This window comes from Periplaneta americana, chromosome 10 (genome assembly GCF_040183065.1).
Source record: "Periplaneta americana isolate PAMFEO1 chromosome 10, P.americana_PAMFEO1_priV1, whole genome shotgun sequence".
NCBI lineage: Eukaryota > Metazoa > Arthropoda > Insecta > Blattodea > Blattidae > Periplaneta > Periplaneta americana.
The window spans coordinates 44,605,818-44,633,795 of NC_091126.1; the positions used below are offsets into that span (position 1 = coordinate 44,605,818).

The window sequence follows — 27,978 nt, forward strand, 5'->3', positions numbered from 1 at the left end:
TATTTTTATTTATTTATTTATTTAATACTTGAAAATAAGAAGGCGTATATTTTAACTTGATGGTTGTGATTTAAGCCAAAGGAAGAATTGCAGCACAGTCCTCTGGGATCGTCACTGCTTTGGCTCAGCAAGCTGCTCATCTTGAACCTGATAATCCTAAGCGACCTGTGATCATTCTTGAGAACGACAATAGGTATGCACCTTGGTGCATTAAATGACCTTTGTGATTGACATAATGTGTAGTTATAGAGAAGAATTTTAATATTTTGATTTGTCAGCAATTTTCATCCATTTTTAAGTGATATTGTTTCGACATCTTTGAATAGATTTTGTAAGTTTGCATATAGTTAAATGAAATGCCTACACGTGGTAAATGATATAAGCATGTTGTTGTTTTATTCAACTGTCCGAAGACAGGTTTTGAACCTCCTAAGTGAAACTAATAAGGCATAATTCATGAGACAACTAAGCCAGGAGATAATGGAATAGAGTAGCCAGTTCCTTTCTCCCTCCATTGCATACATTGCTGACTAGCAACATATTACAGTAACCATACTTCAGATGTGTACAAACAATAATTGTTCTTCCTCTCACACATATCGTCAAATGAGATGTACTGCCTGATAACAGATGTACATATACGGAAATAAAATTTGGAGCTCCCTTATTGTATAAGTTTCGCTTACAACACAATGTGCATGTGCAGTAAACAAGACTCCCATCTAGATTCCCTCCAAATTTTAATTCCATATCTGTACATATCAGGCAGAACCTCAATCAGAAATCAGGTGTAAGTATATATTTTATCAAATGAATTGAATACATTACTTAAGCCACCGGCATGGCTCAGTAGGTTAACGCGCTTGCCTGCTGGTCTAAAGTTGCACTCGGACGCGGGTTCGATCCCCGCTTGGGGTTTTCCGAGGTTTTCCCCGAACCGTAAGGTGAATGCCAAGTAGTCTATGGCGAATCCCCGGCCTCATCTCGCCAAATACTATCTCGCTTTCACCAATCTCATTGACGCTAAATAACCTAGTAGTTGATACAGCGTCATTAAATAACCAACTAAAAAAAATACATTACTTAAGCGATGTAAGCATAGCTCAGATAGTAGTGAGATGGATTCATGTTCCAAGGCTGCACTTGGGTGTCTGTTCGAATCCTGCCTGGGCTGATTACCTGATTGGGTTTTTCCAAGACTTTTTCAAACTATAAGGCAGTGTTGTCAGACAGCCTAAATGGAGCGGAGTGCTCCACTATAACTCGTTGCGTGCTCCGGTGCTTCCACAGACATAACCAAGTTCATGCTCCGACTGGACGTCTCTAGCACCACAACCGGTTTCAGAGCTTACAACTCTGACACTACTGATGTAAGGCAAATGTCAGTTATTGCATGGTGAACTCATCTTGCGAATACTGTCCTGATGTCATATATTCCACCCTTGTCAGATAACTTCACAGTTTTTAAATAACCAATTAAAAGTGATTTATATGACAATATAGTTACATATGAGGTCTTCTTTTACGAAGTTTTTGATGCCATACACCTAGAAAATAAATATGCAAATAAAAATAATATGTCTATTGCATAAGGAAGTGGAGCTAGGGGGCGGAGCCTAGGGACGAGTGGATATAGAGCAAATCTATGTATAGTCAGCCAGTATGGGTTGGGAATGTGTCTAGCTTGAGGTTTAGTGCACTAGATCTTGAAATGACACAGTTCTGGGTCGTGCCCCCTTTCCGATATTTAATTCAATTCGACTCCTCAATAAAACTGAACTCACCATTACCATTGGAACTGAGGTACCCTAAACCACAACCGAACTACCCCCTGTATACTCAGGATGATACAGTAGCGTGCAAATTAATCTGAACACGACATATTTTTACATTTTCTGTCATTGTTGGCCTCACAGCTGCTCATACCGCTTTAATTGACATCTGTAGTACGTGTAATTCCATTGTTGAAGGTCTGTCATTATTTTTTTTATAATATGTGACATTTTGCCTGTCGTTTTGTACTTATAAGCATTTCAGTTGTGTTGAAGACTTAATACTGCAATCTTGTGTACATTCTGTCGTCTTCACAAATGGATACAACTCCACGAAAACGGTCTAAAATTATAACATTAGCAGAGCATTCTTCTATGACACAGAGGCAAATTGCTGCAGAATGTCACATCGGTTTGGCTACTGTTAATTCGATCATAAAATGATACAGGGAGACTGGATCCATCACACCCCAGAAAAAAAGGAAACTGTGGCCGGAAAAGGAAGACTTTACCTGCAGATGATCGTTTGTCAGGAAAAGTAAATCAAATCCTAGACTAACTGCTGTCGACTTAACCCGCGAGTTAATGGCTACCACTGGGCGAATATTCACGTCACAACAGTGCGCCGTAGGCTTTTGGAAGCTGGACGAAGGGCTCGTAAGCCTATTAAGCAGGGGCGTATTTTTCGGACTACCGGGGCTACCGGCGGTAGCCCAAGGAAATTACAAAAGAAAAAGTTTATAATATAACATAATGTAATAATTTTGTATTATTAGTTTTACCATAGTAATTAGAATTAAAGTAATTGTTAGATTTATATGCGCTCTCTGCTCTCGAAAAGAAACAAGTTGTCAAGGCGGCATCGCTGGAGAAACCGCTTGCTACGTGAGGTAGCCTGTGACCGTTTCGCTCACGCTGTCCTTCGCACAACTGCCCGTCCCCCCCGCTCCCTCCTGTTTCCATCGTGCACTGTAGGCGGGCGAGTTGCCGCTCTCATGATCGGTTTCTTCGCAGGCGCGAAGGAGCAATACACTTAGTACGCTAGCAATTGAATGTGACTGTGTTCTTGCAGTGCATTATTTTAAATCTGTCATTTGTTCGAGTGTCTAAGAGTTATATTAATTGTGAATTATTAAGTTTTTAATTTCCCAAATAAGTGATATTGTGAAAAATATGGCAGAACAAGTTTCTGGAGAGGTTTGTGTTGAAAATGACTGTGTAATAGAAGGTTTATTAAAAGTGCCTTTTAACCGTCGTACATAACAACGAGAAAGTTGAAATTGTGAAAATGGAAAGACCAACTCCTGAGTTAAATTTGTCCATGGACGTAAAAGAAAAACAGTGAGAGTACACACGCCATTTCACTTCAACATCATATGGTAAGTGGAATTGGTTGTGTGGTACTTCTAAACTGTCTAAACTATTTTGCTGGCCATGTTTGTTATTTAGCCGCAAAACTAATATGTGGTCAAAAGAGGGGTTTTCTAATATGAACTCCCTTCGAACGGTAGTCGTAGAATACGACAAATCAAAAGCTCATATTTGTAGTAGCATGAACTTTGCAAACTTTGGGAAGACAAGAATTGATTTACAGCTAGATAAGCAAAAAGCTCTACACATCAACCAACACAATGCTCTTGTGAAAAAAAAATCGGGAGATTTTACTGCATCTTATTAACGCAGTCTGCTTTCTAGGAAAACAAGAATTGGCTTTTCGGGGTCATAACGAGAGTGTGGAATCAGACAATATAGGAAATTATATTGAGTATTTAAGTTCCTTAAGTGAATTTGACCATTTACTGACCAATCATCTTGAGAGTTCAACAGTATTTCGTGGTACTTCTCTCGCAATTCAGAATGACTTAATATTTGCTATAAGTGGGGTTATGATAAAGAACATAAAACTTTTGTGGTCATTGTTGTTGATGAAACAAGTTACTGCTCTAATCAGAGTCAATTGTCCACTGTTTTAAGATACATTGATAGTACTGCCAATGTTCAAGAACGGTTTATAGGATTCACAAATGTCAGTTCGGACAAAACTGCTGCTGCTTTGTTTCAGCATGTGGAAGGTGTTATAGCAGAATACAATGTCAGCAATAAGTTAATTGCACAGACATACGATGGTGCTTCAGTTATGGCGGGAAATATTAATGGCTTAAAAACAAAAGTTCAAGAAAAGTATCCTCAAGCATTATTTGTCCATTGTTACAGCCATGTTCTCAATTTAGTTTTGCAACAAACTACTTCATCCATTCCAGAATGCCGCATTTTTTCAAAACACTGTCGGGTTTAGCTGCATTTTTCTCATCATCTCCTAAAAGATCAGAAAACTCAAGGAATTTATGAACAAGAAACTCTCAAAAGTAGCACCAACTAGATTGAATTTTACATCTCGGCTTGTAAATACAGTAAAGGAATACAGAGAAAAACGGACTGCTTTCTTTAAAAATATCATTTGTAATGACTCTGAAGAAAACTGGGATGATGCTGTAAATGTGCAGGCTCAAGGATATTTGAATTTTTTCACACAGTTTCAGAATATATTTCTTCTTGAAGTCTATGCTAGAGTGTTCGCACATACGGATGTGCTCTACAATATTCTTCAGACAAAAAGTCTAGACATAGCATACTACTTGCAAGAGGTATCAAAGTTAAAAAAAAATACTATATCCGAGTTCAGACATAGTGGGTTTCCGTCCATATGGAGTAATATGGAAAATGAAAATTCTTCAGCCAATACAATGGAACCACCATTAAAGCGAAGAAAAGGAGATGATAAATTGAAATACAGGCAGCTGTACTACAGCATACTAGATCGTATGCACATGGAAATTACTGACAGATTTTCTGCTTATAGAGAAAACTTCCCGAATGAGGCACTAAACAAATTATTTCAGTCCTATAACAGTCACTTTGATCAAGTACGTTTGAAAAATGAATTAAGTGTGATATATTCAGCAGAAGTCTTTGATTTTTCGAACAAACCTATCCATGAAATATTATCTGCCATATATGAAAACCAGCTGAACCAAGTTATTCCTGAAGTCCTTAAATTGGCAACATTAATTGTGACAATACCAGCTACGTCAGCATCTGTAGAAAGAACATTTTCTGCGTTGAAGAGAATAAAATCCTACTGTAGATCAACTCATACACAAGAACTTTTATCCGGCTTGGCACTAATATCCATTGAAAAGTCATTTCTACAGAAACTTTGCAAGTGGCCCAACTGTAATTTCAAGGACAAAGTCATCAACGTATTTTCGTCCCAATCAAGACGTCTGGAATTCACATAAATATGTAAGGAATTTTATTATAGGGATTTTAAAATATATTTTGTGTAATAATAGGGTCAGTGGTAGCCCAAACCCTTTAACCAGTATACGCCACTGCTATTAAGAAGCAACTGCTAACCCCTGTTATGTGCAAAAAACGCTTAATGTGGGCAAAATTACATCACCACTGGACAGTGAATGACTGGAAGAATGTACGTTTTTCCGATGAGTCTCATTTCGAGGTCCACGGCCACTGTGTTTCTTACGTACGGAAAGGATCCGAAAAAGTAACAGCAGCTCATCTCCAACAAGCACCCAAATACCCCCCTAAAGTAATGTTTTGGGGTTGTTTTACACATGAAGGCCTGGAGCATTAATACCTATCAAGGGAATAATGAATTCTGACAAATATATTCACTAATTGGAAACCAGAATTGTACCCCAGCTGCAAAAATCATTTCCGGATGGCAGAGGTGTGTTCCAACAAGACCTGGCACCATGCCATACATCTCGAAAAACTACAGAATTCAACAAGAAGAATATTCAGGTACTCCCCTGGCCAGGCAACTCACCCGACATCAAACCCATTGAGAACTTGTGGTCAATTTGCAAAAGAAGAATGCAAAAAATGGATTGTTCTACAAAGGAGAAGATGATTTCTGCCCTCATTGGTGTATGGTTTCGCGATGAAGAAATGAATATTTGTGGGAAATTAGTGGAATCCATGCCAAATTGTCTCAGAGCTGTTATTAGGAACAAGGGAGGCCACATAGATTACTGAGGTATGTCTTAGATCCTTTTTTTATCCCGTTTGAGTGTTTTTGCATAAGTAATTACGTTGTTCGGATTAATTTGCACGCTACTGTACTTTTCTTCACTGCAATTACTTAGAGTAATTTGCTTCTGGGCTCTTGCTCCTGACTGGAAACCCTTCTCCACTAGGTGACGACTTACTGTTTGGATGGAACACCTTGTTCCAGCCTCCTGCCGAATCAATATGAGAACTGTTTACACTATTGTTGCCAACCCAACAATAGCATGGTGAACCTTAAATGTAATGGCTCAAATTGGGCCAGCCCTTGATAGAGTTGACACACCTTTGTACATATTATAATTCTGTATTATTATTTTCACACAATATCTCCTGAGTTTTAATAGTCTTAAATTTTTCTTTGTCTTTTTTTTTTTTTTTTATCTTTACATAATCCTGTAATCTACAACTGCAAAATTTCTGAAACTTCTTTTCCCCATACTAAAATTGACACCTGCACACTGCAAAAACTCACACTTTACTCTCAATGGATGTTAATGAGTCAAGGAATGAAAATATTGGGGAGGGTTGAAACTTACTAAGTGAGAGATGAAAAGGAAGTAGGACCTCTGTGAAAGAAAAATTTCAAGGAAAAACTTCTATACTTTAATGTCTTTGAAGTTACATGAAGATTGTAAGATTGATTACAAAAATCGTATTTTCAAGCAATTCTGGCCTTATGGTTTGAACATTTTGCATAAACTCATGATGATTTATTATTTTTTTAAAGCTAACAATAAGTAGGTTAACCTTTTAATGTGTGTTCCACTTTCCTACAAATTTGTATGGTGATCAGTATCAGTGAGTTGTTAATCTTCAAAAATGCTACATTTCCGAAAACATGAAGAGAATATTAACAAATTAAAGTCTAGAAAATAGAACTAGGCATCGAAACATTTATTTTGAAGTCATCTATCAGACTATCACCTATTAAACTTAGTTTTGCCAAACAAAAATTCGTTTGCAGATTTTTTAGTTTTTATATGATATATTCTAAACTTTTGAGAATTACTTTATATGCACAACATACAACTTCATGGTAAGGCAAGAAGAGAGGTCATTTGCCTACATTAAGTTTCAGAAGATATAATTCTTAATTATTATAAATTTGGGTCAGAAAACATCTCCAAAAGAAATTGAAATTTCGTGAAATGTAACATTTTAAGGCTGCTTACTTAATTCCGCATTTCTGCATTAGAGAGATAGGTAGGGTGAAGCCATTGCTGAAGGCTGTACAACCTGCCCCTAGGTACATTCTAATTCTAAACAAGTTAGTCATCCTTTAGTGTTGCATTAGTATCTCCATCCAGAAATGCAAGCTGAAATTTAAAGCTTTGCTTCATATTAACCAAATGGTGCCTAAACTGTATTGGTTGACGTCCTGGGACAAAGATATGTCTCATAATTCCATTTGTTATTTAGTTTTTTCTAGCAAATTAAATATTGTCTTAACAGTAGTGAGCAGAAAGAACACACATCAATTTGAAAGAATATTTTTAATTTCATTTGAATACTAACAGTTGGTAATGAAATGTATATGATTAGGACACCCTGCTAGTCCATTGCAGTGTCCCAAGATGCCACAGAACACAGTTGTGGATCATTGCATTAGCCTATTATTAAAGTGTTTAAAAATAATCAATCTGTTATTAAACTTGTATACAAAGCAATTAGTCCATTATTAAAACTTCCCTAAAAAGCAGTCGATTGGTTACCTTGCTTGCCATTAAATCTGTGTCACACAAAAGGTTTGAACGTTAAACATAAAAGTAGGGATAACAGTAACGAAAGATGAAAATGATAGTAGTAGAGATGGAGGAATAGATGTAGACGCGAATGTTACTATATAAGAGTAAGGTGGACAGTAGTGCATAGTATTTGGAAATTAGATTGAGGGAAGAGATAGAAGATCAAGAGTTGTAGATACTGTAGATAGGCAGAAGCAGGGTTAAACTTTAGATATTTGGCAGACTGGGGGAGTCATAGATGATAAGAGAAATATAAAGGATAGAGGATGGAATGTAAGCAAGGTAGTGGTAGACCGTATGCAGAAATGTGAGGGAAGCCATTACCTAAAAGACGTTTGATGATAATAAATATGAATGTATGTATGAATGAATGAATGAATGAGTGTCACACAGCTTCAGACCTGAGGGTATGAATTTTGATGGATGACAGAAATCTTTCTGGTTTCCTTTGCAAGGAAAATGATGTTGGTGGTTCTGTGTCGTAAATTTACTACACATAAAAAACCCTGCCTTTGAATGAATGAGAAGGTTTCAGGTAAAATATACTGGCAGTTTCTTGCCACCAATGCAATCACAGGGATAATTATACCTTCCAAATTTTCCACACCTCGTTAATGAAAGTTTATACTTTTTAGACTAGCATAGTAAAGGAAAATCTGAATTGACCATATGAGGAGCATAGTTTCAAAACCTATTATGTGGAACTTACAATTTTTTTACACGAATGACGAAAAACTGGATCACTCGTAAACCGGAGAAGTTTTCAAAACTCTACACAAAACCATTTTTAAGAACTGGTTTCACAGTTTACAAATATGACGACTTGGAAGCATCAGACTTCACAGCATGAAAGATAAATAAATAGAAAGTAACAAATTTAATTTCGTCCACTGGGGGACTTAATACGTTTTGAAACGATGCTCCTCATATCTGAAAGTATTTTTATACGACCAGCCAAGCAACTATCCTGATTTTCCTATGATGAAAAAGTATAATGCTAATTTTTTTTCTCTCCTTTTTTTTTCCAGGCAGTGTTACATCCATGGTAGTGGAAAAATTATTGCTGCAGTCCAGAAGATAGTATCATCATGAGTTCAGTTTAGTAGGGGCTTCAAATATTGAGAATCATGTCTATGAATTTAACTTCCAACTGTTATGTTAATGAAGTGAGTGAACATGGTATTGTCACAGATCACGCATAATTATTTTTAGTTGTGTTTATGAGGAAAGTGTTATCAGAATTTTTAATATGTTTTATTTATATTAAAAATATTTCCGATGTATATGTTTTTAACTTAACACGAGAATACTGTGATGGAAGTGTGTGGCAGATTTGTATATATTTTGTAAAAGACTGAGTTTGTTACAATGAAATGAAGTTCTGAAATAAATGATTAATCACCTTTATTCTACTGCAGTAAACAATGTAAAGTGGTCTGATATAAAAATAAATAATATTAGAGCATAGAAGCCAGTGGCGGCTGATTGGCTGAGGCAAGTGAGGCTGGCCTTCAGTTACTTTGCTTCCTTAAACTAAAAATTTTGTGCGTTTTATTTGTATATAGTCCCGCGCCGTGGTGTTGTGGTCTAAGGCATCCTGCCTAGGACTCGCATTACAGAATGCGCGCTGGTTCGAGTCCTCATGGGGGAAGAAATTTTCTCATGAAATTTCGGCCAGTGTATGGGATCGGTGCCCACCCAGCATCGTGATGCACTTGGGGAGCTACAATAGGTAGTGGAAATCCGGTTTCGCAAACCAGATATAATGGCTGGGGGGGATCATCGTGCTGACCACACAATAGGCTACCTCCATTCTGGTTGGATGATTGTCCACCTCTGCTTCGGCATGTGGACACGAGGCTAGCAGCCAGCTGGTCGGCTTGGCTCTGCAAAGGGCTGTAGTGCCATGGATTTACTTTTTTTTTTTTTAATTCGTATATAGTATATATCAGTTATTTGAATGAATCATATAGAGTTGCAGTAGAAAACTTTTTGATGTATATAGCCCTGTCTTGCAATAAAATTTGTTCCCGAGATCCAAAATGTTTTGGCTGGGTCAGGCTTCTGCATTTCGTGTGTTTCCATGGGTTTTGAGGTTGCACTTTGAAAGCTGAAAACTGAGGAACATTTCTTGTGGTCTCATGCCTTAGCAGGTATTTGCACACCTGATCAGCCTTCACTTCTCCCATTCAGAACCAGCTCTTTTGTCAGTGCTGGTTTCAAGGGTGGAATGGGGTGAGAATAATAGTGATGAATCATCGTGTAGTCCAGTGTAGTTGTGTTTTGGGAAAATAGAAATCGAAAGAGATGCGAGAAATGATAATTATAATAAATTCTTTGTTAGAGTATTCTTTTTCAAGAGGAAATAATATTGAAAGAAGAGAAGTTTTGAATTAAGACAGACCTACGCCATCATTGACAATTTTTCAGAAAGATGATCTTAAAACGCGAACTTTCAATGCATCCTGCTGTGAGCAACATAAATAGGACTTTGGTTATGTGATGTGAAATAAACTTTTTTGTTCGTGCTTGATGCTGTGAAAAAGAGAGAGAGAGAGAGAGAGAGAGCAGTGTGGCCTACTGACAGCTTCAGTGATCAGAAAATATTTCTAGGGGGATTTCAGCACATGCTTCTTAAGTTAAGGGGAGAGGATGGTATTTTTTGGTGAAAAATGAGTAAATTAAAAAAAAAAAATCTTTAAAATACTCTGTGATATGTGTGGAATGCATAGCATAACATTTTGTGGGTATTTGTGCCGTTATCGGATGTTGCGTCGCCATTTTTAAACTTCCTGCATTATGGATTTTTAACAAAGAGTTTGTAATATATAACTAGAGACACCAACGGCGCTAGTTTCGCGTACAAAATTGAACCGCTGTTCGGCCATTAAAGGGAGTTGATGCTTTGCCGGGAGTGCAAGCAGTTCATGCTTATTGAGGAGTACGAATAAATATAAGTACACTTGAAGGGAAATAAGAAAATGGTGAAATACTGCGCCACAAATATTTTTTCCAACATAGCTACTATTGTAGGATGCCCAGGAAAACATGCATATCTTAATATTTGGAAGAATGTTCCAAATGCAGTTCCTCCTTTGAATGTGTTTACAGAATGTCGGAATATTTCTTGGATAAAGTTTTTCCAGAAACACATTAATCAGGTTTATAAGATTGATTTCAACAATGTATGTAAGGGTTAGGTGCCATCACATTACAGTGGATTATAATAGCAGAGTGCATAAGAAATCCGCAGACTATATCTGTCTAAAACTGTTTTGTTTCACAATAAAAGAATTAATCATGTAATTTCCGTTTTGTACAGCATGTACTTCTAGTTTTTGGTTGTATTAAATGCAAAGAAATTAGTGAAAATATAGCTGATGGCCTAGCTAGGCCTATTATTACCACTGCTACTAGGTCTACTATGACCACTACTACTAGGTCTATTATTACCACTACCACTGACTAGGTCTCACTACTACTAGGTCTACTAATACCACCAAAACTAGGCCTACTATTACTACAAAAACAGCCTACTGCTACCACTAATACTAGGCCTACTATTACCACTACTACTAGGCCTATTATTACCACTACTACTAGGTCTGCTATTACCACTACTATTAGACCTACTATTACCACAAAACTAGGCCTACTACCACTACTACTAGGCCTACTATTGCCACAAAAACTAGACCTACTACTATCACTACTACTACACCTATTACCACTACTACTAGGCCTACTATTACCACTACTACTAGGCCTACTATTACCACTACTACTACACCTATTATTACCACTACTACTTGGTCTATTATTACTGCTACTGCTAAACCTATTATTACCATTACTGCTACCACTAATACTAGGCCTACTATTACCACTACTACTAGGCCTAGTAATACTACAAAACTAGGCCTCCTATTACCACTACTACAAGGCCTATTATTACCACTACTACAAGGCCTATTATTACCACTACTACTATGCCTACTATTACCACTACTACTAGGCCTACTATTACCACTACTCCAAGGCCTACTATTACTGCTACTAATTGTATTAAAAATTCTGTACTGGCCTCTAACTTGGTGGTCATCAACTACATAATGAATAGATTGTTTTATGATAAAATTTATTCTCATTATATTTTTAATTAGTTTACAGAATTTTTATGATCTCATATTTCACCACTAAATATTTTCTAAGCACCATATACCTTCCTCTTCCTTTGCATGAAAGGACTGAAATATAGATTATTTTAAATATTACAGTAAATATCCATTATGTCCTTAAAACAGTACTAGTAATACTGAAAATTAATATTGACATTGCCATTATTCAATATTTCACATACTTATCCCGAGTGTATAGCCTATGGTGATTTAATTTATTTTTTAGAATATCGCCAAAGATGAATCATTATAATACTTTTAATAAATATAGCGCTCCTCTGCCATTTCATGTTTACTTCATCACGCCTCATCCTTTGTAAAAGATGTTTAAAACAGTGTCTATCACCAGGCTACATCAATGTATTGTGGTACTGTTTTCGAATTTCGCGCCGCAAACACTCCCTTTAATGGCGGATGCTAGCCGATTCAATTTGTGACATTTTTCTTGCCTGCCACTCACGGGTATGTGTCTCTAGTAAGTATTACAAACTCTTTGATTTTTAAATCACTCGCCCACTTTTTTTGTTGTTTCCGGTAAATTAAATTAAAAAAAAAAATTCTTTAAAATACCCTTTGATATGTGTGGAATGCATTGCATAATATTTTATGGGTATTTGTGCCCTTATAGGATGTTGAGACATCATTTTTAAACTTCCTGCGCTATGAATTTTTAAATCACACACCCACTTTTATCGGTTTCCAGTAACTTCATTTTTTTGCTACATTGCCAGACAAAAATGGATATAATTTCTGAACTATTAAAGATACATGCATGAAATTTAGAACACACATTCTTTAGACTATTAGAAAACTTTTCTCTGTAACAGAATTTTGTTAATTGATTTCATTTTAAAAATACGTCCGTTTGTTTGCAAGAAAGGAAATCAGAAAATTGTTATTAAATTTTAATTGTTTATTTTACACACGTAGGGACTAATATCAAAATTCTGTTAGTTTGTAGAACATGCTTTTGCAAATACATTGCAAAAAACTGTTTGAATCTATCTTTAAAAATGGTTTAGATATATCGGTTTTAGTACAATCCTGCATTGTGTATATATTTTTTTTCAAAATATTTTTATTTGGTTGAGTTGTCACAGCTATGAGCTCTCTACATACAAAAAATTAATATTTTACACCAAATAGGAAAAAAAGTTAAAAAAAAATACCATCCTCTCTCCTTAAGCACAGTAAGTTAATATCGGTCATAATAAAGTATCAATAATAAACATTTTGTATGGGAGGTAGCCTACTTAAACTAGTTAGATCAGGCCTCACTGAGGATTTTGGTCACTGGCTGCTACTAATAGGAGTATAGCTTACCATCATTGTCTACGAGATATTTCAGAAACCAATCAACAAACCATTATAATGGCAGTTGACTTAATATAAACGTCAAAATACATGTCAGTCTTTAGATTTATTACACCATATTACATAAGTCTATTTATGGCAATATAAAGTGTTTATATTTAAAGCAATGCTTAGTTACAGTATTTAGATTTACTTATTATACGTTAGAAAATACGTAAATAAGTTTAGTTACATTACAGTAAAGAGGGATGTCTGCTAAGAAAACGCCTATATACCCAATGATATTTTCTAAACTCTGAGTGATTTATGGAAAGAGTCATTCGTGCTCCCCAAACATGAAATTTGTACACAACACCAGCTCCAATTTTGTGTCTAGATATCCATAACTAAAAGTCTTTGTCCAGGATATTCAGGATGAAGTCTTGCTCTGTGGGCAACGTTGCTAGGGCTGACGATGTCTTGGGAAATGATATTTCTTAGAATTTTTTTTTTTTCGCTTCAGATTCGTCATAGGAATTGTAATTAGCACAGTCAACAGCTTCACATATTAATTGGGTTCTCTGAAAAATTATTCAGTCGAATGAAGTCCAAAAGATTTCAACAATCTGGCATGTTTCTAAACTTTTGTCTTGCATAAATGACAGTTTTCCCTGCCGCAATTTCACTAAATGATCCATTAATCTTCTTCTTCTTCTTCTATGTTGCATTGTTAACAATGCTAAAGGCAGCAAAAGAAAGATCTATCATGCGAAGGGAGACGGATAGATGGATAACAGGTGAATGGTTAGGAGAAACCCAGGCAGTCTTATGCTATTCCATTGCCCTTGGCAGGTCTCAACCCTCGAAACTCAGATCCAATGACAGACTTTTGTGTGAAAGTTGGAAAAGAATTTCTGCATTCTGAGACTCTCTAAGTATTCCATAATTCTGAACTGTTCTCATTTCGTATTTAATGTAAATACTGGAGATAAACACTCAAAATAAATTGTATTTATAATTAATACAATTAACTACCCTCTTACAGTTATGGGTGAACAAGGTCTTTGAGTTGCGGGATTTAATGGAAACAATAAATACATGTTTAATTGATGCTAGGATTTTAATAAATAATTACCTCTTCAACAAAATCACACAACAGATATACACACAATTCAATCCACTAATCTAGGAATGACATGTTTTTGTTTATATGAACACAATTAATGAAAATTAAACAAAATATATATACATTTCCGATTTTGTTTTTCTTTGTTTTTGATTGAACTAATTACAAAATACACTTAAGTTTGATATCTCAGATAGATTTTCTTTAAAAAATAAACAGATACTTTTATTAAATCTTTTTGTTTGCATTAAATACAATTAGTGCATACTGCAAGCTACTTATTATGGAAAACGAGAGAATCTTTAAAGATAAAAGAGAAATTTTGTTAAAAATAAAAAGAAAAGATAATGTTATTGTTTTGAAAATATATAGTATTTATTTAAACTGCCAACGAAAATTAATATATGTGAGTTAAAAGAAGAATTTGTAAAACCATAAAGTAGCTTTGAATTTCTTTCTCATTGTCTCCCCAAGAATACCCTCATCTACTACAAGTATTAACATAATAATTACCAGTGGTGTATATTGTGGGCAATCAAGGCTATCACTGAGGCCCATGTCCAAATGAAGATTAAGGGAGAACCACAATTATTTATAATTTATAACTTTATATACACTTTTCATCTGCAACTACTTCATAAATTTCGCGCGCAATACAGAGCGCAGATTATGTTCAGTTCCAAGAAGAAAGCTTCGGATGGTTGTACCGCGGCTCTCTAAACAAGAAGAATTTGTGCGACATGGGTGGAGGAAGCAAGGAATAGTACGCCAAGGCTTTGGTTTCTCGAATTTCGGCCTCAACCCAACTGCCCCCAAACTCCTCTGAGCCGCTCTGAGCATAAGGAACAATTGTGGACAGTGACACTACAGAGAAATCTGAAATAATTATAATTTTCACAATTTCAGCAAAACTGCGCAATGAAAAATGAACAATAATGTATTTTAATTATTCCGCAACAAAGATATCTGACACAGGATGTGGATGCGCCTATAAACTTAATATTCACGAAATTCATTACTCTGTACAGGTTGTAACCAAGCAAAAGCCACGAACCACATGTTATTTTGTTGTGATGTGAGGAAGTATAGTTCTCGCAAGCAGAGAATACCGACGGAAGGAATGTGAATGAAATACTGCGATAACGAAGAGTGGGTGACAGGAAAGGTCACGAGATAGCTTGAATGATATTCAAGAGTACAGTCAGAAGAGAAATGACATCGATAGAATCAGTCTTGCATTGTGATAGTTACATTACGACTTTAGTTTGTTCCATTGGATGTGAATACATGTCTTGTATCGCACGGTATTATTATTTCATTCGTAAACATATATTGTGTGTTTAATTAGCTTCGAATTTTTCTCTTGCTACATTCTTTATTTCCACAACGATGTCCTCATTTGTTCATCTTCTTGGAAGAGACAGTACTTCCATCAGCCCTCACCTCTCGCCCCCTCGGCATGCCTACATACACACGTCAAAACAGACAGTAACGCCACCATTGCTTTTCGGTAATCGTTCCTTGCGCGAGGTGTCTGTGTTGAAGCATGTGAAGTTTTATTTTTATAATTAGTTAATGTTTATTATAGTGGCAGTCGGGCAATATATTTATAATATTTTTGTTTAATAGTGTGCATGTGTGTAGTTAGATTCTTCGTAGACAAATATTCAATGTCTGAATCATACAAAGTGAAATAGTTAACTGGATAATCCCTTTTTCCAGCTCAAGTACGAAGACAAACTTGTAATCATAAACAGTGAAAGGCCTACTCCAAATCATTAAGTGCAAAGTGAACAGAAGCAGAAAAGTAAGAATCCCTACAAAAAGTATTTTAATGTAATCACTGATGACCTGAAAGATGGAGAAGAGCCAACGTCCAAAAGGAGAAACTGTAGTGATGAAGATACTCGTGTCATGTATTCTAGAATATTTTGTGAAGTCTGGATGCCGTTATGGCTCACAAACTACGTTAATATTTGAATCTCAAAAACATTTGTATGAATTTTGACAGTTATAATGAAAACTTTCCTATTGATGTATTTTCTGAATTTAAAGAATCTTAAAGCTTATATTTTGAACTTGTGCATTTGAAAAATGAACTTTAAGTATTGTATTCTTTTAAGGAGTTCTCTCAAAAATCACTTGCAAGGAAACAGATAAATTGAAATGTATTAATTGTTAAATATTGTACTGGTTATTTTCTAGATGACTTGTTTAATCAAATTTTCAACAATTAATATATATTTACGTGTTAGTTTGTTAGGGCTATCTGGTCTTTCTTATCAGCGATAGCCCATGCCATTATTCCAGAATACACCACTGATAATAATTACCAATTATATCTTTTAACTTCTCGCATAATTTCCGTTAGTTTCTTTTAACTGAAATTAAACTTAGTATAACAAAATAAGTATTTTAAAAACTGAACACTTGTATTTATTTACTAGCTTAATTTACCATTCTTTCAATTGAAGAAATTGCTGTGCTGTGATACCGTATTAAAAAAGTGGTAAGAATGTAGCGGAAGCAAGAGTCAAGTATTTGAATACAATTATTTTTTCCATTTGCATGCACTCATTTAAAAATATTTTGTGCATGCATATCATATACACACTTTACATATTCCTCTTTATATGAATTATTTTGATTTCTGTCAAGTACTCTTTTTCACAAAATAATGGAAACATTACATATACTTTGTTGTACACTCTCAATCACAGCCTACTAGCAACCTCCAAGGATATTTATGTTCTGGAACACATGGGTGTGTTTCAGAAGTGAGCATAAACATTTATGTTCTTTTTTTATACTTTGTCTTTATTATACAGCGTCTGATGAAACAGCACTTACAAACACAATGACGATGAAGAAAAGAAAATCATGTAGAAGTAGTTACAGTCTAGTTGAAGATATTATACAAAAATTATTTGTTGAGGATGAGGAAAACCATAAAAGAAAACATGAATTGCATACATCATTTAGGTTCCGAGGTGAAATTATAGGGGACCTAAGAACATTGCTACCATGCTAGTAAATCCATAATTTGTCCATTTTCTTCATAAGAACATGCATAATTTCGTTCTTACATTAATTATTTTATGATCAAATATAAATAAATTTCTAATATTGCAACTATGAAGAAAATATATTTGTATTCCTCCATATTAATTATTTCTATTGTATATGTGTAATGAAAGAGATTTTCTTAATTACTGCTTTCATTTCCAAACAAGAATTTAATTATCTTCATTTAATAAAAGAGAAATAGAAACATTTTTAACATACTGTCTTAAGAGTTCATCAGCCCATATATAACTGAAATGAAGTTAGATACAAATTTAAAACAACCATGTCCATAAATTATTATTATTATTTTTTAATTAAATAATTTCGTGCCAATGACTAACTATAGTACAATAATAATTGGCTTACTTTAAAGAGAAATGTTATTTTAATACAGTGGAACCCGTTTAAAATCTGAAATTGGGTCAACCACAACCCAGGTTAACAGAAACTTTTTTTTTTGGGTCACACACAAGAAACATATAGTACACATTCTTTAATGTGGATAGGTTTGAGGAAGCTACAGTACCTGTATTGGCCATTCATTATCTCGTCAAACCAAATGAATGTTTGCACGATAGCTTATAGTAAGAACCTTATGGTAGAAGTGAGCTAGCAAGCTACAAGTGGAAGCGTAGCAAGGAATCAACTTTCTTCTTCCCTCACGCACAAGTAGGTTTCACAAGATACCAAATGACCTATACTTTATTGCGGATTGTTGATTCCTTTACTTGTTAATTTCAAAGTACTATAATGTAGTGGAAGGTTTGAGAAGAACCCAGCAACTGCAGGATTGCTGGTCACAAAGGGACTCTCTAAGAAACACTTTCCCTCCTCTCTCTCTTAAAGAGGGTGGCTTATTAGGTGGCTATCTGACATTGTCTTAAGGCGTTACTGTCAACCTGTGAAATGCCTGCACTTACTTCAATTGTGTTGAATTAGTAGCTTCACACCAGACATAAATTAGTGAAGTAACAGTGTAGATTCTTTACAACTGGACATATTTTATATTATTTTTGTGGTTTTCCTCAGTCCTCTACAGCGAATGTCAGATTGATTGTGTCTTAATGGCAATTATGATTAATAGTTAAAAAAAAAGTTGTATATTTTTAATTCGTCCTTCATATTATTATTATCTTTATATTTTTTTCAATTAACATAAAGGAAATCCAATGAATTAGTAATAGTAACTAAGTTCGTGCTAAAAAAATTATTGAAACAAACTTTATGCTTTTCTATAACAAAAATCGTCTTAACTAAACTTAGCAAGTAAAAGTGTATCTAGTTTCTCTTCCCCTATTTAATTATGCACTATTTTGTAAAACTAGATTCATGTCAAGTGGGTTAAGTGTGACACAAGGTTAGTGGAATAAAAAATGTAAAATACTGCTTCAGATTAAGACAAAATATTGTCATCAGTGGCGAAATATAACACGTACTTTTGTATTAACCCTTCATCGGTATACCAGGGTCTGTGAGACCCTGAAGCATTTTTGTTTGTTTGGTGCACACGCACTGTGGTACTGTAAGTGGTGGGGTGACCATGACAATTCAGTACGAGTCTGTGTGAGTGAGTGCATGTTTCGTTTCTCTAGTGAAGGTAACTTTCGTAAATCAGTATCAAAATTTGTTTATAGGGTCTGTCCGACCCTGGTGTACCATATATGCGACTTTTTTGTAACAGTAAGTATTTCTTTATTTCAGATTGACTCTAGTATATAACATAAAAGATGGCGTCAATGAGTAAAATTTCAGAATGGCTGTTGGAAAGTTCAGCTAGTGAGAACGAAGGCGAAGTTTGTGATGCGGAAACATATCTTCCACTGGATCCTGAAAGCGAAGAAGAGGATAACTGTGAAGAAATTATTGAAAACAGTGACAGTGAAGAATCTGTGGAAGAAGCTAGTGATTGTGAACGCGAAATAATTATTTCTGGTCCATCTATTGAAGGTAAAAACTGTCATCGCTGGAGTTGTCATATGCCAATTAGGAGAGGAAGACCTGTTGCAGATAATATTGTGACTCATTTACCCCGTGTAAAAGGTGATGCAAAGCATGTTAAATCACCTTATGATTCTTGGAAGCTCTTAATCAGTGATGAAATTGTACAAGAAATAACTACAAGAACAAACGATGAGATTCAGCGCAGTAAGTTATATGCGTCAGAATATAGCTTCACAAAGCTTACTAACGAATTTGAAATCAATGCCCTGTTTGGTTTGCTTTATGCTGCCGGAACATTAAAAGGCAGCAAAGTAAATGTAGATGAATTGTGTTCTGATTTTTTTGGCATAGACATATTTAGGGCAACTATGAGTCTCAAACGTTTTCAGTTTCTGTGTTGTTGTCTAAGATTTGACGAAAAGTCGACCAGAATTGATAGACTGCTAACCGACAAATTGGCACCCATACGTGGTATATGGGAAACTTTCATTTCGAACTGCAAACAATACTAGTGTCCCCACGAGTACCTTACAATTGATGAGCAGCTTGTTGGTTTTCGGGGTAGATGCCCTTTTAAAAAGCCATCCCAACCTAATAAAATTCTAATTATATTAGGTCAAACTATTTAATAGTCTAATTTCACCCAATAAATTTAATGAATCTACATGCCAAATAAACCGGCTAAGTATGGAATGAAAATTGTTATGATGAATGACAGGAAGACTTATTACATGCTGTCTGCTGAACCCTATGTTGGTACAGTTCAAAAACAAAACAATGAATCTGTTCCCGAATATTATGGCCGGAAATTATCTGAGCCTGTACATGGAACAAAGAGAAATTTAACATACGATAACTGGTTCTCATCTATACCAACAGCTGAAAGAGTACAAGCTTACAACTCTCGGCACACTAAGGAAAAACAAAAAGGAAATTCCTCCCGTTTTTGTGACAAACAAGGCAATGGGAATAGCATTATTTGCATTCGACAAGGAGAAAACATTACTTTCCTTTGCTCCACGAAACAATAAAATAGTACTGCTACTTTCAACTATGCACCATGATGACTCTGTAGATAAGGACTCTGGAAAACCTGAAATGATCATGACTTACAACATGACGAAAGGTGGCACCGATACATTTGACAAGTTATGTAATACATATACTGTAGCTAGAGGTACTAACAGATGGCAACTCCGCTTTTGGTTTGTGATCATGGACCATGCTGCCATTAACGCCATGATTCTATTTGTAATGGCCAATCCCGAATGGAAGAACAATCCAAGAAACACTAGGAGGGAATTTCTGAAGACCCTTGCGGAGCAATTGTGCAGACAACATCTTGAAGGCAGACTATGAGTACCTGGAATGCAAGAACATGTGAAAGCAAGAATTCGCCAGGTTCTTGGAAAGGATGCATCCAGTACTGACACAACCCACACGACTCCAGCGCTGGAAGGAACAAAAAGAAAAAGATGCCATTTGTGCCCCTATGCAAAGGACAAAAAAAACTAGATTTACTTGCAGTAAATGTACTAAGCCATACTACTTGGAACACCAGGGACAGCTATGTGCAAACTGTGTGGAATAGACGCTAGACAAACCTAAAACATTATCTGTTACTGAAATTGTAGTGTAAATCTGTTGATAAAATATGCAGACTTTTGTGAACTTGTATACATATAATTTTGCCAGATTTTGCTTTCTTTACCTTTTAATTGATTTTCTAAGTTAAGACAGTAATTTACATTTACGGTAATGTTAGGAAATTAAATAATAAATCTTAATACAATGTAATTTATTCAAACACTGTATCTTTCTATTTTGTTGTTTTTTCTTTCATAAAAATTTTTAAAATATTAGTTCCAATTGCCATAATAAACTAAATACAATGAAAGTTTACATGTGATTTAATAAAACGAATAAAATAAAAAAAGAACACACAGATTTGACATTTTCTAACATGGTCTGCGAGACCCTGGTGTACCGAATGAAGGACAACTCATTAGGTATATCAATGGAGGGTTAAAAAAAATGTTACAAGTTCTATTAGGTCGAAAATCTTATATAACAAATGAATTCTGTGCATTAACAGAAAATTACGTTTTAGAACTGTTTAACATTTGTCATGAAAATTCTGGTCTAGTGTAGCCAGTGAGAAGAATAGCTAAAAAAATTTGTAGTCCTATATATTTAATATTACCTAAGTAAAAAGAACATGCATTTAATGTGGTAAATTAAATATACACTAAGCATGTTTTGTTGGCATGTGCTTAGGACTACTCCGATTTTTTTCATGTTTGAGTGCATGTGACTTATCACCTGGGACAATTATTGTGGTCCAAATATCACTTGATAGTACTGTTAACTTAAATATAGAAATGACAAATTTCTCAAGAAAATTGTATTACAGAACAGTTTTTATAACATTAATTGCCTTTATGTTCACACTGTTTCATTTTTGCATTTTTTCCGCAACAAATTTCATTTCTGCATTCCTGTAACTTACTATTTTTTAATTCGTGTACTGAGTCTTGTTTACATATACTACAGCCGAAGTTTTAAGTGTGACTAATTGTTTATCTGACAGTCTGAAAAATAAATGTTTAAAAAAATTTAAATGTACTATATTTTTAATTCGGACTCCAATTTACGTAGTAGGCCTACTCCATATATTAATTGCCTTTTGTAAAAAGAAACAAAAATAAGGTTTGTATCAGTATCTTCAAAATGACTGAAGATAATTTAATTTCGAATAAAAGGCAAACACGTCAAAAATGGTAACCATGCACTTACTTCAGTAGCAGATTAACACTATTAATGTGTTTAATTAGACCATAGAAATTTACACTTCTTAATCAATTAAAGAACGCCCAAAAATAATTTCCCTGAAAGTTCTGACTTCAGGTCTTGAAGTTTTGTCAACAAGAAAAATCCTGCAATCACCTGGGATTCAACCCAGACCTTTTCCGTCCGAAGCCAGTTGCTCTACCAACTGAGCTACCCAGCCGCCCATAAAATCAATACAAATAAAAAATTCCTCCATCTTTTTCACTTACTATAATGATACAATGTTCCGCGCCGTGGCGTCGTGGTCTAAGGCATCCCGCCTAGGACTCGCGTTACGCAATGCGCGCTGATTCGATTCCTCATGGGGGAAGAAATTTTCTCATGAAATTTCGGCCAGTGTATGGGACCGGTGCCCACCCAGCATCATGATGCACTTAGGGAGCTACGATAGGTGGCGAAATCCGGTTGCGAATACCAGCTATAGCGGCTGGGGGGATCATCGTGCTAACCACACGATACCTCCATTCTGGTTGGATGATCGTCCACCTCTACTTCGGCATGTGGGCGTGAGGCCAGCAGCCGGCTGGTCGGTCTAGGCCCTTCACGGGCTGTAGCGCCACGGATTATTATTATTATAATGATACAATATATCCAGCTTTTATTAGTACATTGAATTAGCATATTTTTTCCAAACAAATGCAATGAAAGTGCCTGAAAGATTCACTGCTCACGGAAAACTTCAATGAATCAGTTGTTTAATTTTATTTTAATTTATTCTTTGATTAAATTGCTAATAAGAAATGTTATTTACTTTTTTTTTTGTTTTCAATGCCAAAAATAGTGCCTGTTGTTTGATCATACATTTATTCTTATCTATGAATGTTATTTATTTTATAATTTTAATAATAAATGTCTGGCAATTACGTTACCCTGCTAGTCGGACAGCTAATGTACCAGATCGAATTATATTTCAAATTGTTTCAATGCATACAGTGAATGGTATTTATTTTTATTTTAGTATGTTATTTTATGATCCTTTATCAACATCTTAGGTTATTTAGCGTCTGAATGAGATGGTGATAATGCTGGTGAAATGAGTCCGGGGTCCAGCACCGAAAGTTACCCAGCATTTGCTCATATTAGGTTGAGGAAAAACCCCAGAAAAAAACCTCAACCAGGTAACTTGCCACGACCAGGAATCAAACCCGGGCCACCTGGTTTTGTGGCCAGACGCGCTAACCGTTACTTCACAAGTGTGGACCAATAATAAATGGTATTAAAACAGGTGGAATTCCAGTGAAAAATAACGTCGACATAATTTTTTTTTCAATAAGAAGTGAGTAATTATTTAAATAAATGCTTAGCCTTTAGAACAAGGAGAATATTACGGAATTCTTACACTGGAGTCATGTTGCATTATCCTATCTTTCTATATTGTAAGACAGAACATATCTTGCTGAGAGATTACTACTGCTAATACTTCCCCACTCATCTCCTCAATAAAACATTTTTCATCAACTACACACATACACAAACACAGTACTCATAACTGCTTAATTAATGTCATAACTCATAATCCCAATGAAAGGTTAACCATTCTATGTTCAGATTGTTCTGCAGAAGTAATTACGATACTATTTAGGCTAAAAATCGAATTTTTGCATAATGTATAAAAACATCACAAGATATTATGTCAAAATGTGTTTCTTTCATTATCTTCTATTACTTAAAAAAATGTTCGCAATTATTTCCCCAGCACACTGAAATTCTGGAGTAATAATCTGAACCTGAGCTACCCAAATTTCTAAGTTACACTTACCCCACTTGAACTCATGCTAAAAACTTTCGAATAATTTTATGTATATTTCTAAATTATACGAACAAACGAAGTGGATGATCCTGTGAATGATTATTGGGAAGAAAAAATGGAGATTGATAATTTTCCCACAGTCCACTCTCAAGTGGAAATATTTACTTAACACTTATCAACTATGTGGAAGGAACAGTGTATTACAGTTCTAACATATATAGAATTTTTAAAATATCTTACACTACATTTTCTGAAAGAAATTTTATTTTATAACAGGTACAGTAAAAGTCTGATATAATTCAGCGTCAGGGAACTTACTTCACCCAGATATTATAGCTTAATTCTGGTAAATCAGAAGGTCACGTGTAGAGTGACAAAAAAGATGCAAGGACAGGAGAAAAAATACAATATAATGCAGTGATTCTCAAACTTTGAGACAATGTGGCCTGGTAAATTCTTTTTCCAAAAGACAAGCACCTGGTCCCAAAATATTTACTCATAAATACCTTTTCAATTTTTTTTAAGGTTATACATTTAACCCTAGATCATATATACCCAGATTGCTCTGCGTTATAGGCTTTGACGGTAACAACTTTTGTCAGGTTTACTATGCTGCCATCTAGTTGTTACATAAGGAGTCACGTCGTAACTCTCATTTGAATTGCATTAGCAACTGTAGTGCCATCTCGTGTTCGTTTACGGCGGATGGGTGGCGATCCTGGCGGTTGTTCTCTTCAAAGTGCAACCAATTTTAACATAAGAATGAGCAATCTATATGTGATCTGGGATTTAACTAACATGAGTATTAATAATTAAAGAGTGTTGGTAAACTATGAAAATGGTGTGACATGTTGACAAATAATTTAATTAATTACCAATTACTTGATTAATGAAACTTTGTAGCATTTCGTAGTTTCCTGAAGCCAACATCATAAAAAAACATAACATTTTTAACATTGAGCATTGTATTATTGAATTGATTTTAATGATATTGGTCTGAAAAAGAAATGGTAATGGGAAGAATGATTATGCACTGTAACTCACCACAGAAGTTAAACTGAGCAGGGGAAGCAGCAGAAGGGTGTCAACATTTCGGCAAAACACTTATCACACATACACATGCCAAATGTTTTTATATGCAATGTATATCTAATTTTATGCATAAAAATGTATGAATCTTCCAATTTTAACACTATTTCCAACACTAATTAATATTAGGAATTTAAAAACGTAGCACATTAACACAGCAATAATTATAAGTTATTGAAAAAGTTAACCTTAGTGCTTAATATATATTTTTTTATCGTACCTGTGAATTTTTACGGTTTTATCGAGGCTATTGAGACTTTTGTTGTTGTCTTCTGTTTATTAGCTTGTTAATTCTGGGATGAATTGAAGTGATAGCCAAATGGAGACAGTCAAATTTGTAGCAGGTGGTTCCTCTGTTTCGTTTTAAGCAGTCATGGCAGAAAATGCAGTTTCACAAAGATATGTAGTGGGGAAAATGTTGAAAAATTCCCGATCATTAAAAAATAAGTGGCTTGGACACTGATATTTAGAGACAAACTAATCTGCATTTTCGAAACAATCACGAAAATTATTCTCCTAAGAATATTTCCACTATAAAATATTTATTCGTGAAAAATGCTTAGACAAGTAAAATGACAAATTCCAGGAGAATATCTCGCAGCCCGCTGGTACCAAGCAGTGCCCCAGTGGTTGAGAAACACTGATATAATTTACTGTATTTAATATCACAACATTGAACACATAAATGAAAAAAAAATAAATAAATAAAAAAAAATACTAGTTATATATCATTACTCCTATGAAATATAAAATACATTATGTAATGTACGTTTATGAAAATTAAGGACTAATTTACTGTATGTAAGTGAGGTTTACATACAATAGTTTTACATTGTATACACCATGTGTACGTGACAAAAAATTCTCACGGTTCAGATAAAGTTCCATTACATTATATAAGGTGTATGAATTCATGTGGAAAATAACTGGATTATAGATAGAAGACCTCAAATCAACACAAGAGCCTACAAGAGCATTATGTCCTACGTTCAACAATTTGAGTTACAGGCCTGCATGTATCACCTGTTAGTAGTATGTATACCCCTGCTTGAATACACATTGTGAAGCTCAATGCTCTTCTATTCAGGCAGCTAGGGTTCGAGCCCCAGTCTGATCATAACCGAATTTTTAGTGAACAATGCAGGCCTGCAGAGTTTTTCTCAGGAAACTTTCATTTCCTTCTTTCATCCCACTAAAACTTTCCACCTCCCCGTCATTTCATCAATCACCTGCAATAATTGAATGCGCAATTTCGGAAATGGCATATCTCTGAAAAGTAAACATGTTCAGAAATCACAAAAAAAACTAATTTAACGAAACGAAACAAAACAAATTAATTTGAAGGGTTGGATTATTAAGAAAATGATGTTATAGCAAAGAAGGGCAGGGGAGGAGGAAGGGGGGGGGGAGAGAGAGACACACACATTCACATGATGTCGGTGAATGTTATACCCACCCCTGTATTTAGGTAATATTCTGTGTAGGAATGATTCGGCAGTTATGAAAACATGTATCCTTTGTATGAAAGCTGCTAATTGGAAATCGAATTGGCTGCATGAGCTGGAACGAGAAATAAACAGATTGGGTCTAAATTGGCTATGGAGAGAACTAGGGTCTATAAACACGAAAAATATTGGAAGAATAGTAAAGGAGAGGGCAAATGAAATTTCGAGACAAGATATTTTTAGTAATATTAAAGACCTAGGCTCACTAAAATACTATAGGGAGGTGAAGCAGTTCTGGGAGCAGGAAGGATATGTTAGACTAAATTCAAGGGAATAGAGAACGGGAATTGCATGGTGGAGATTAGGTATCTGGAGACTCAAGAATAAGAGAGGGAATGTAGAGAAGGATAAATGTCCTTTGTGTGGACTAGCGTTTAAATGCCAGGTAACGAATGATTTGAGAAACTGGGTGGATAAAAAATTTCTACAAATAAACGCTATAGTAGCTTATAAAAAAATGAATGGTCACCTAAACGCCAGCAATCTGCATAAATTAGGAAAATTTCTTTTTAGAGTTAAAATTAGATGGGAAGAGAAAGTCAAAGCTCTAACGGAGATGGAATTATAAATGTTGTGTAGTCACACGATAAGAAACGACGAAGAGTAGTCAATGAAGTTAACAGAATAATTCTTAAGAGATTGAGCATAAAATGAAAAAGCTAAAGTAGGAGTTTTAAATAAAAGAGGTATACTTATTAGTTGATTATTATTATTATTATTATTATTATTATTATTATTATTATTATTGTTGTTGTAAACAGAGGATACTTATAGGTTCAATATGTATTAGTTTTTGTCATATTTGTATAGAGAGTGATGGCGGATTAAAAACTGGAATACATCTAATCCGCCATGACGTGAACAAAGATTGATGAAATAAATAAATAAATAAATACCCACCCCTAATTCTGCCTATGAAACCATTAAATACATCCCACATATCTCTACTGTTATTTGGGCTGTCTAAGTAAAAATGAACAGCTTAAGTCAGACATCCTGCACAATGATGTACTAGTGCTGGTGCGTAGGAAGTGCTGCAGCTACATGAACAGAGATGTATGTATAGCTACGTATTAAAAACTCCAGCACAACCTTGGGAAGCCTGTAACTTGGGAACTATCGAACAAAGATATATATTCATATGGATGTGTTGTGTTTTGAGGTCTATTATCCACACTCGAGTTACTTCCCACACAAATCTATACATCCTGAATTTGAAGCACCATTATATTTGGCTTCTACTGTACCATACTCATCCTGCAGGAACAATACCATATTACAACCTATTTGGTTCCTCTTGCATGCAGAGAATGCTGCTGCACAGTGCATCCAAACACCAGGGTCCTATTTCACGAAAGTACAAATTACGAATGACAGGCGACAAATGTTACAAATTCACAAATTGTTCTGTTTCACAAACATACTCTTGAAGTTTGTACATTTGTACTTTCGTGAAATAGGCCCCAGCACTCTTGAATTATGGACTGTTGCTGTCCTCCAACCAGTCTCACTGAAATACATATTAAGATATATGAGTAACATATTTTACACTAACATTTTGCCTAGTGCTA

General features: G+C 35.0%; 2 protein-coding genes across 4 annotated transcripts in view; one reads left to right on the top strand and one right to left on the bottom strand.

The window, feature by feature from the left end:
* Lamtor5 (Late endosomal/lysosomal adaptor, MAPK and MTOR activator 5) overlaps window positions 1–21,817 on the top strand; it is a 28,579-nt gene extending 6,762 nt beyond the window's left edge. Inside the window, exons 3-5 of one of the 3 annotated variants that reach the window (XR_011334294.1) lie at window positions 76–193; window positions 8,638–8,775; window positions 18,974–21,817. Coding sequence is in view for 1 of the 3 variants with exons in the window: in XM_069837288.1 (XP_069693389.1) it covers window positions 76–193; window positions 8,638–8,701 (182 nt within the window). In the remaining 2 variants the exon portion in view is untranslated. Of the gene's footprint in view, window positions 1–75; window positions 194–8,637; window positions 9,017–15,928; window positions 16,215–18,973 lie in introns of those variants that run through there. The other 2 variants (XR_011334293.1, XM_069837288.1) reach the window with 2 other exon arrangements.
* Window positions 14,182–27,978, bottom strand: part of LOC138707623 (man(5)GlcNAc(2)-PP-dolichol translocation protein RFT1-like) — a 76,029-nt gene continuing 62,232 nt past the window's right edge. The window contains exon 11 of the mRNA XM_069837287.1: window positions 14,182–27,917. The gene's annotated coding sequence lies outside the window, so the exon portion shown is untranslated. The remainder of the gene's footprint in view (window positions 27,918–27,978) is intronic.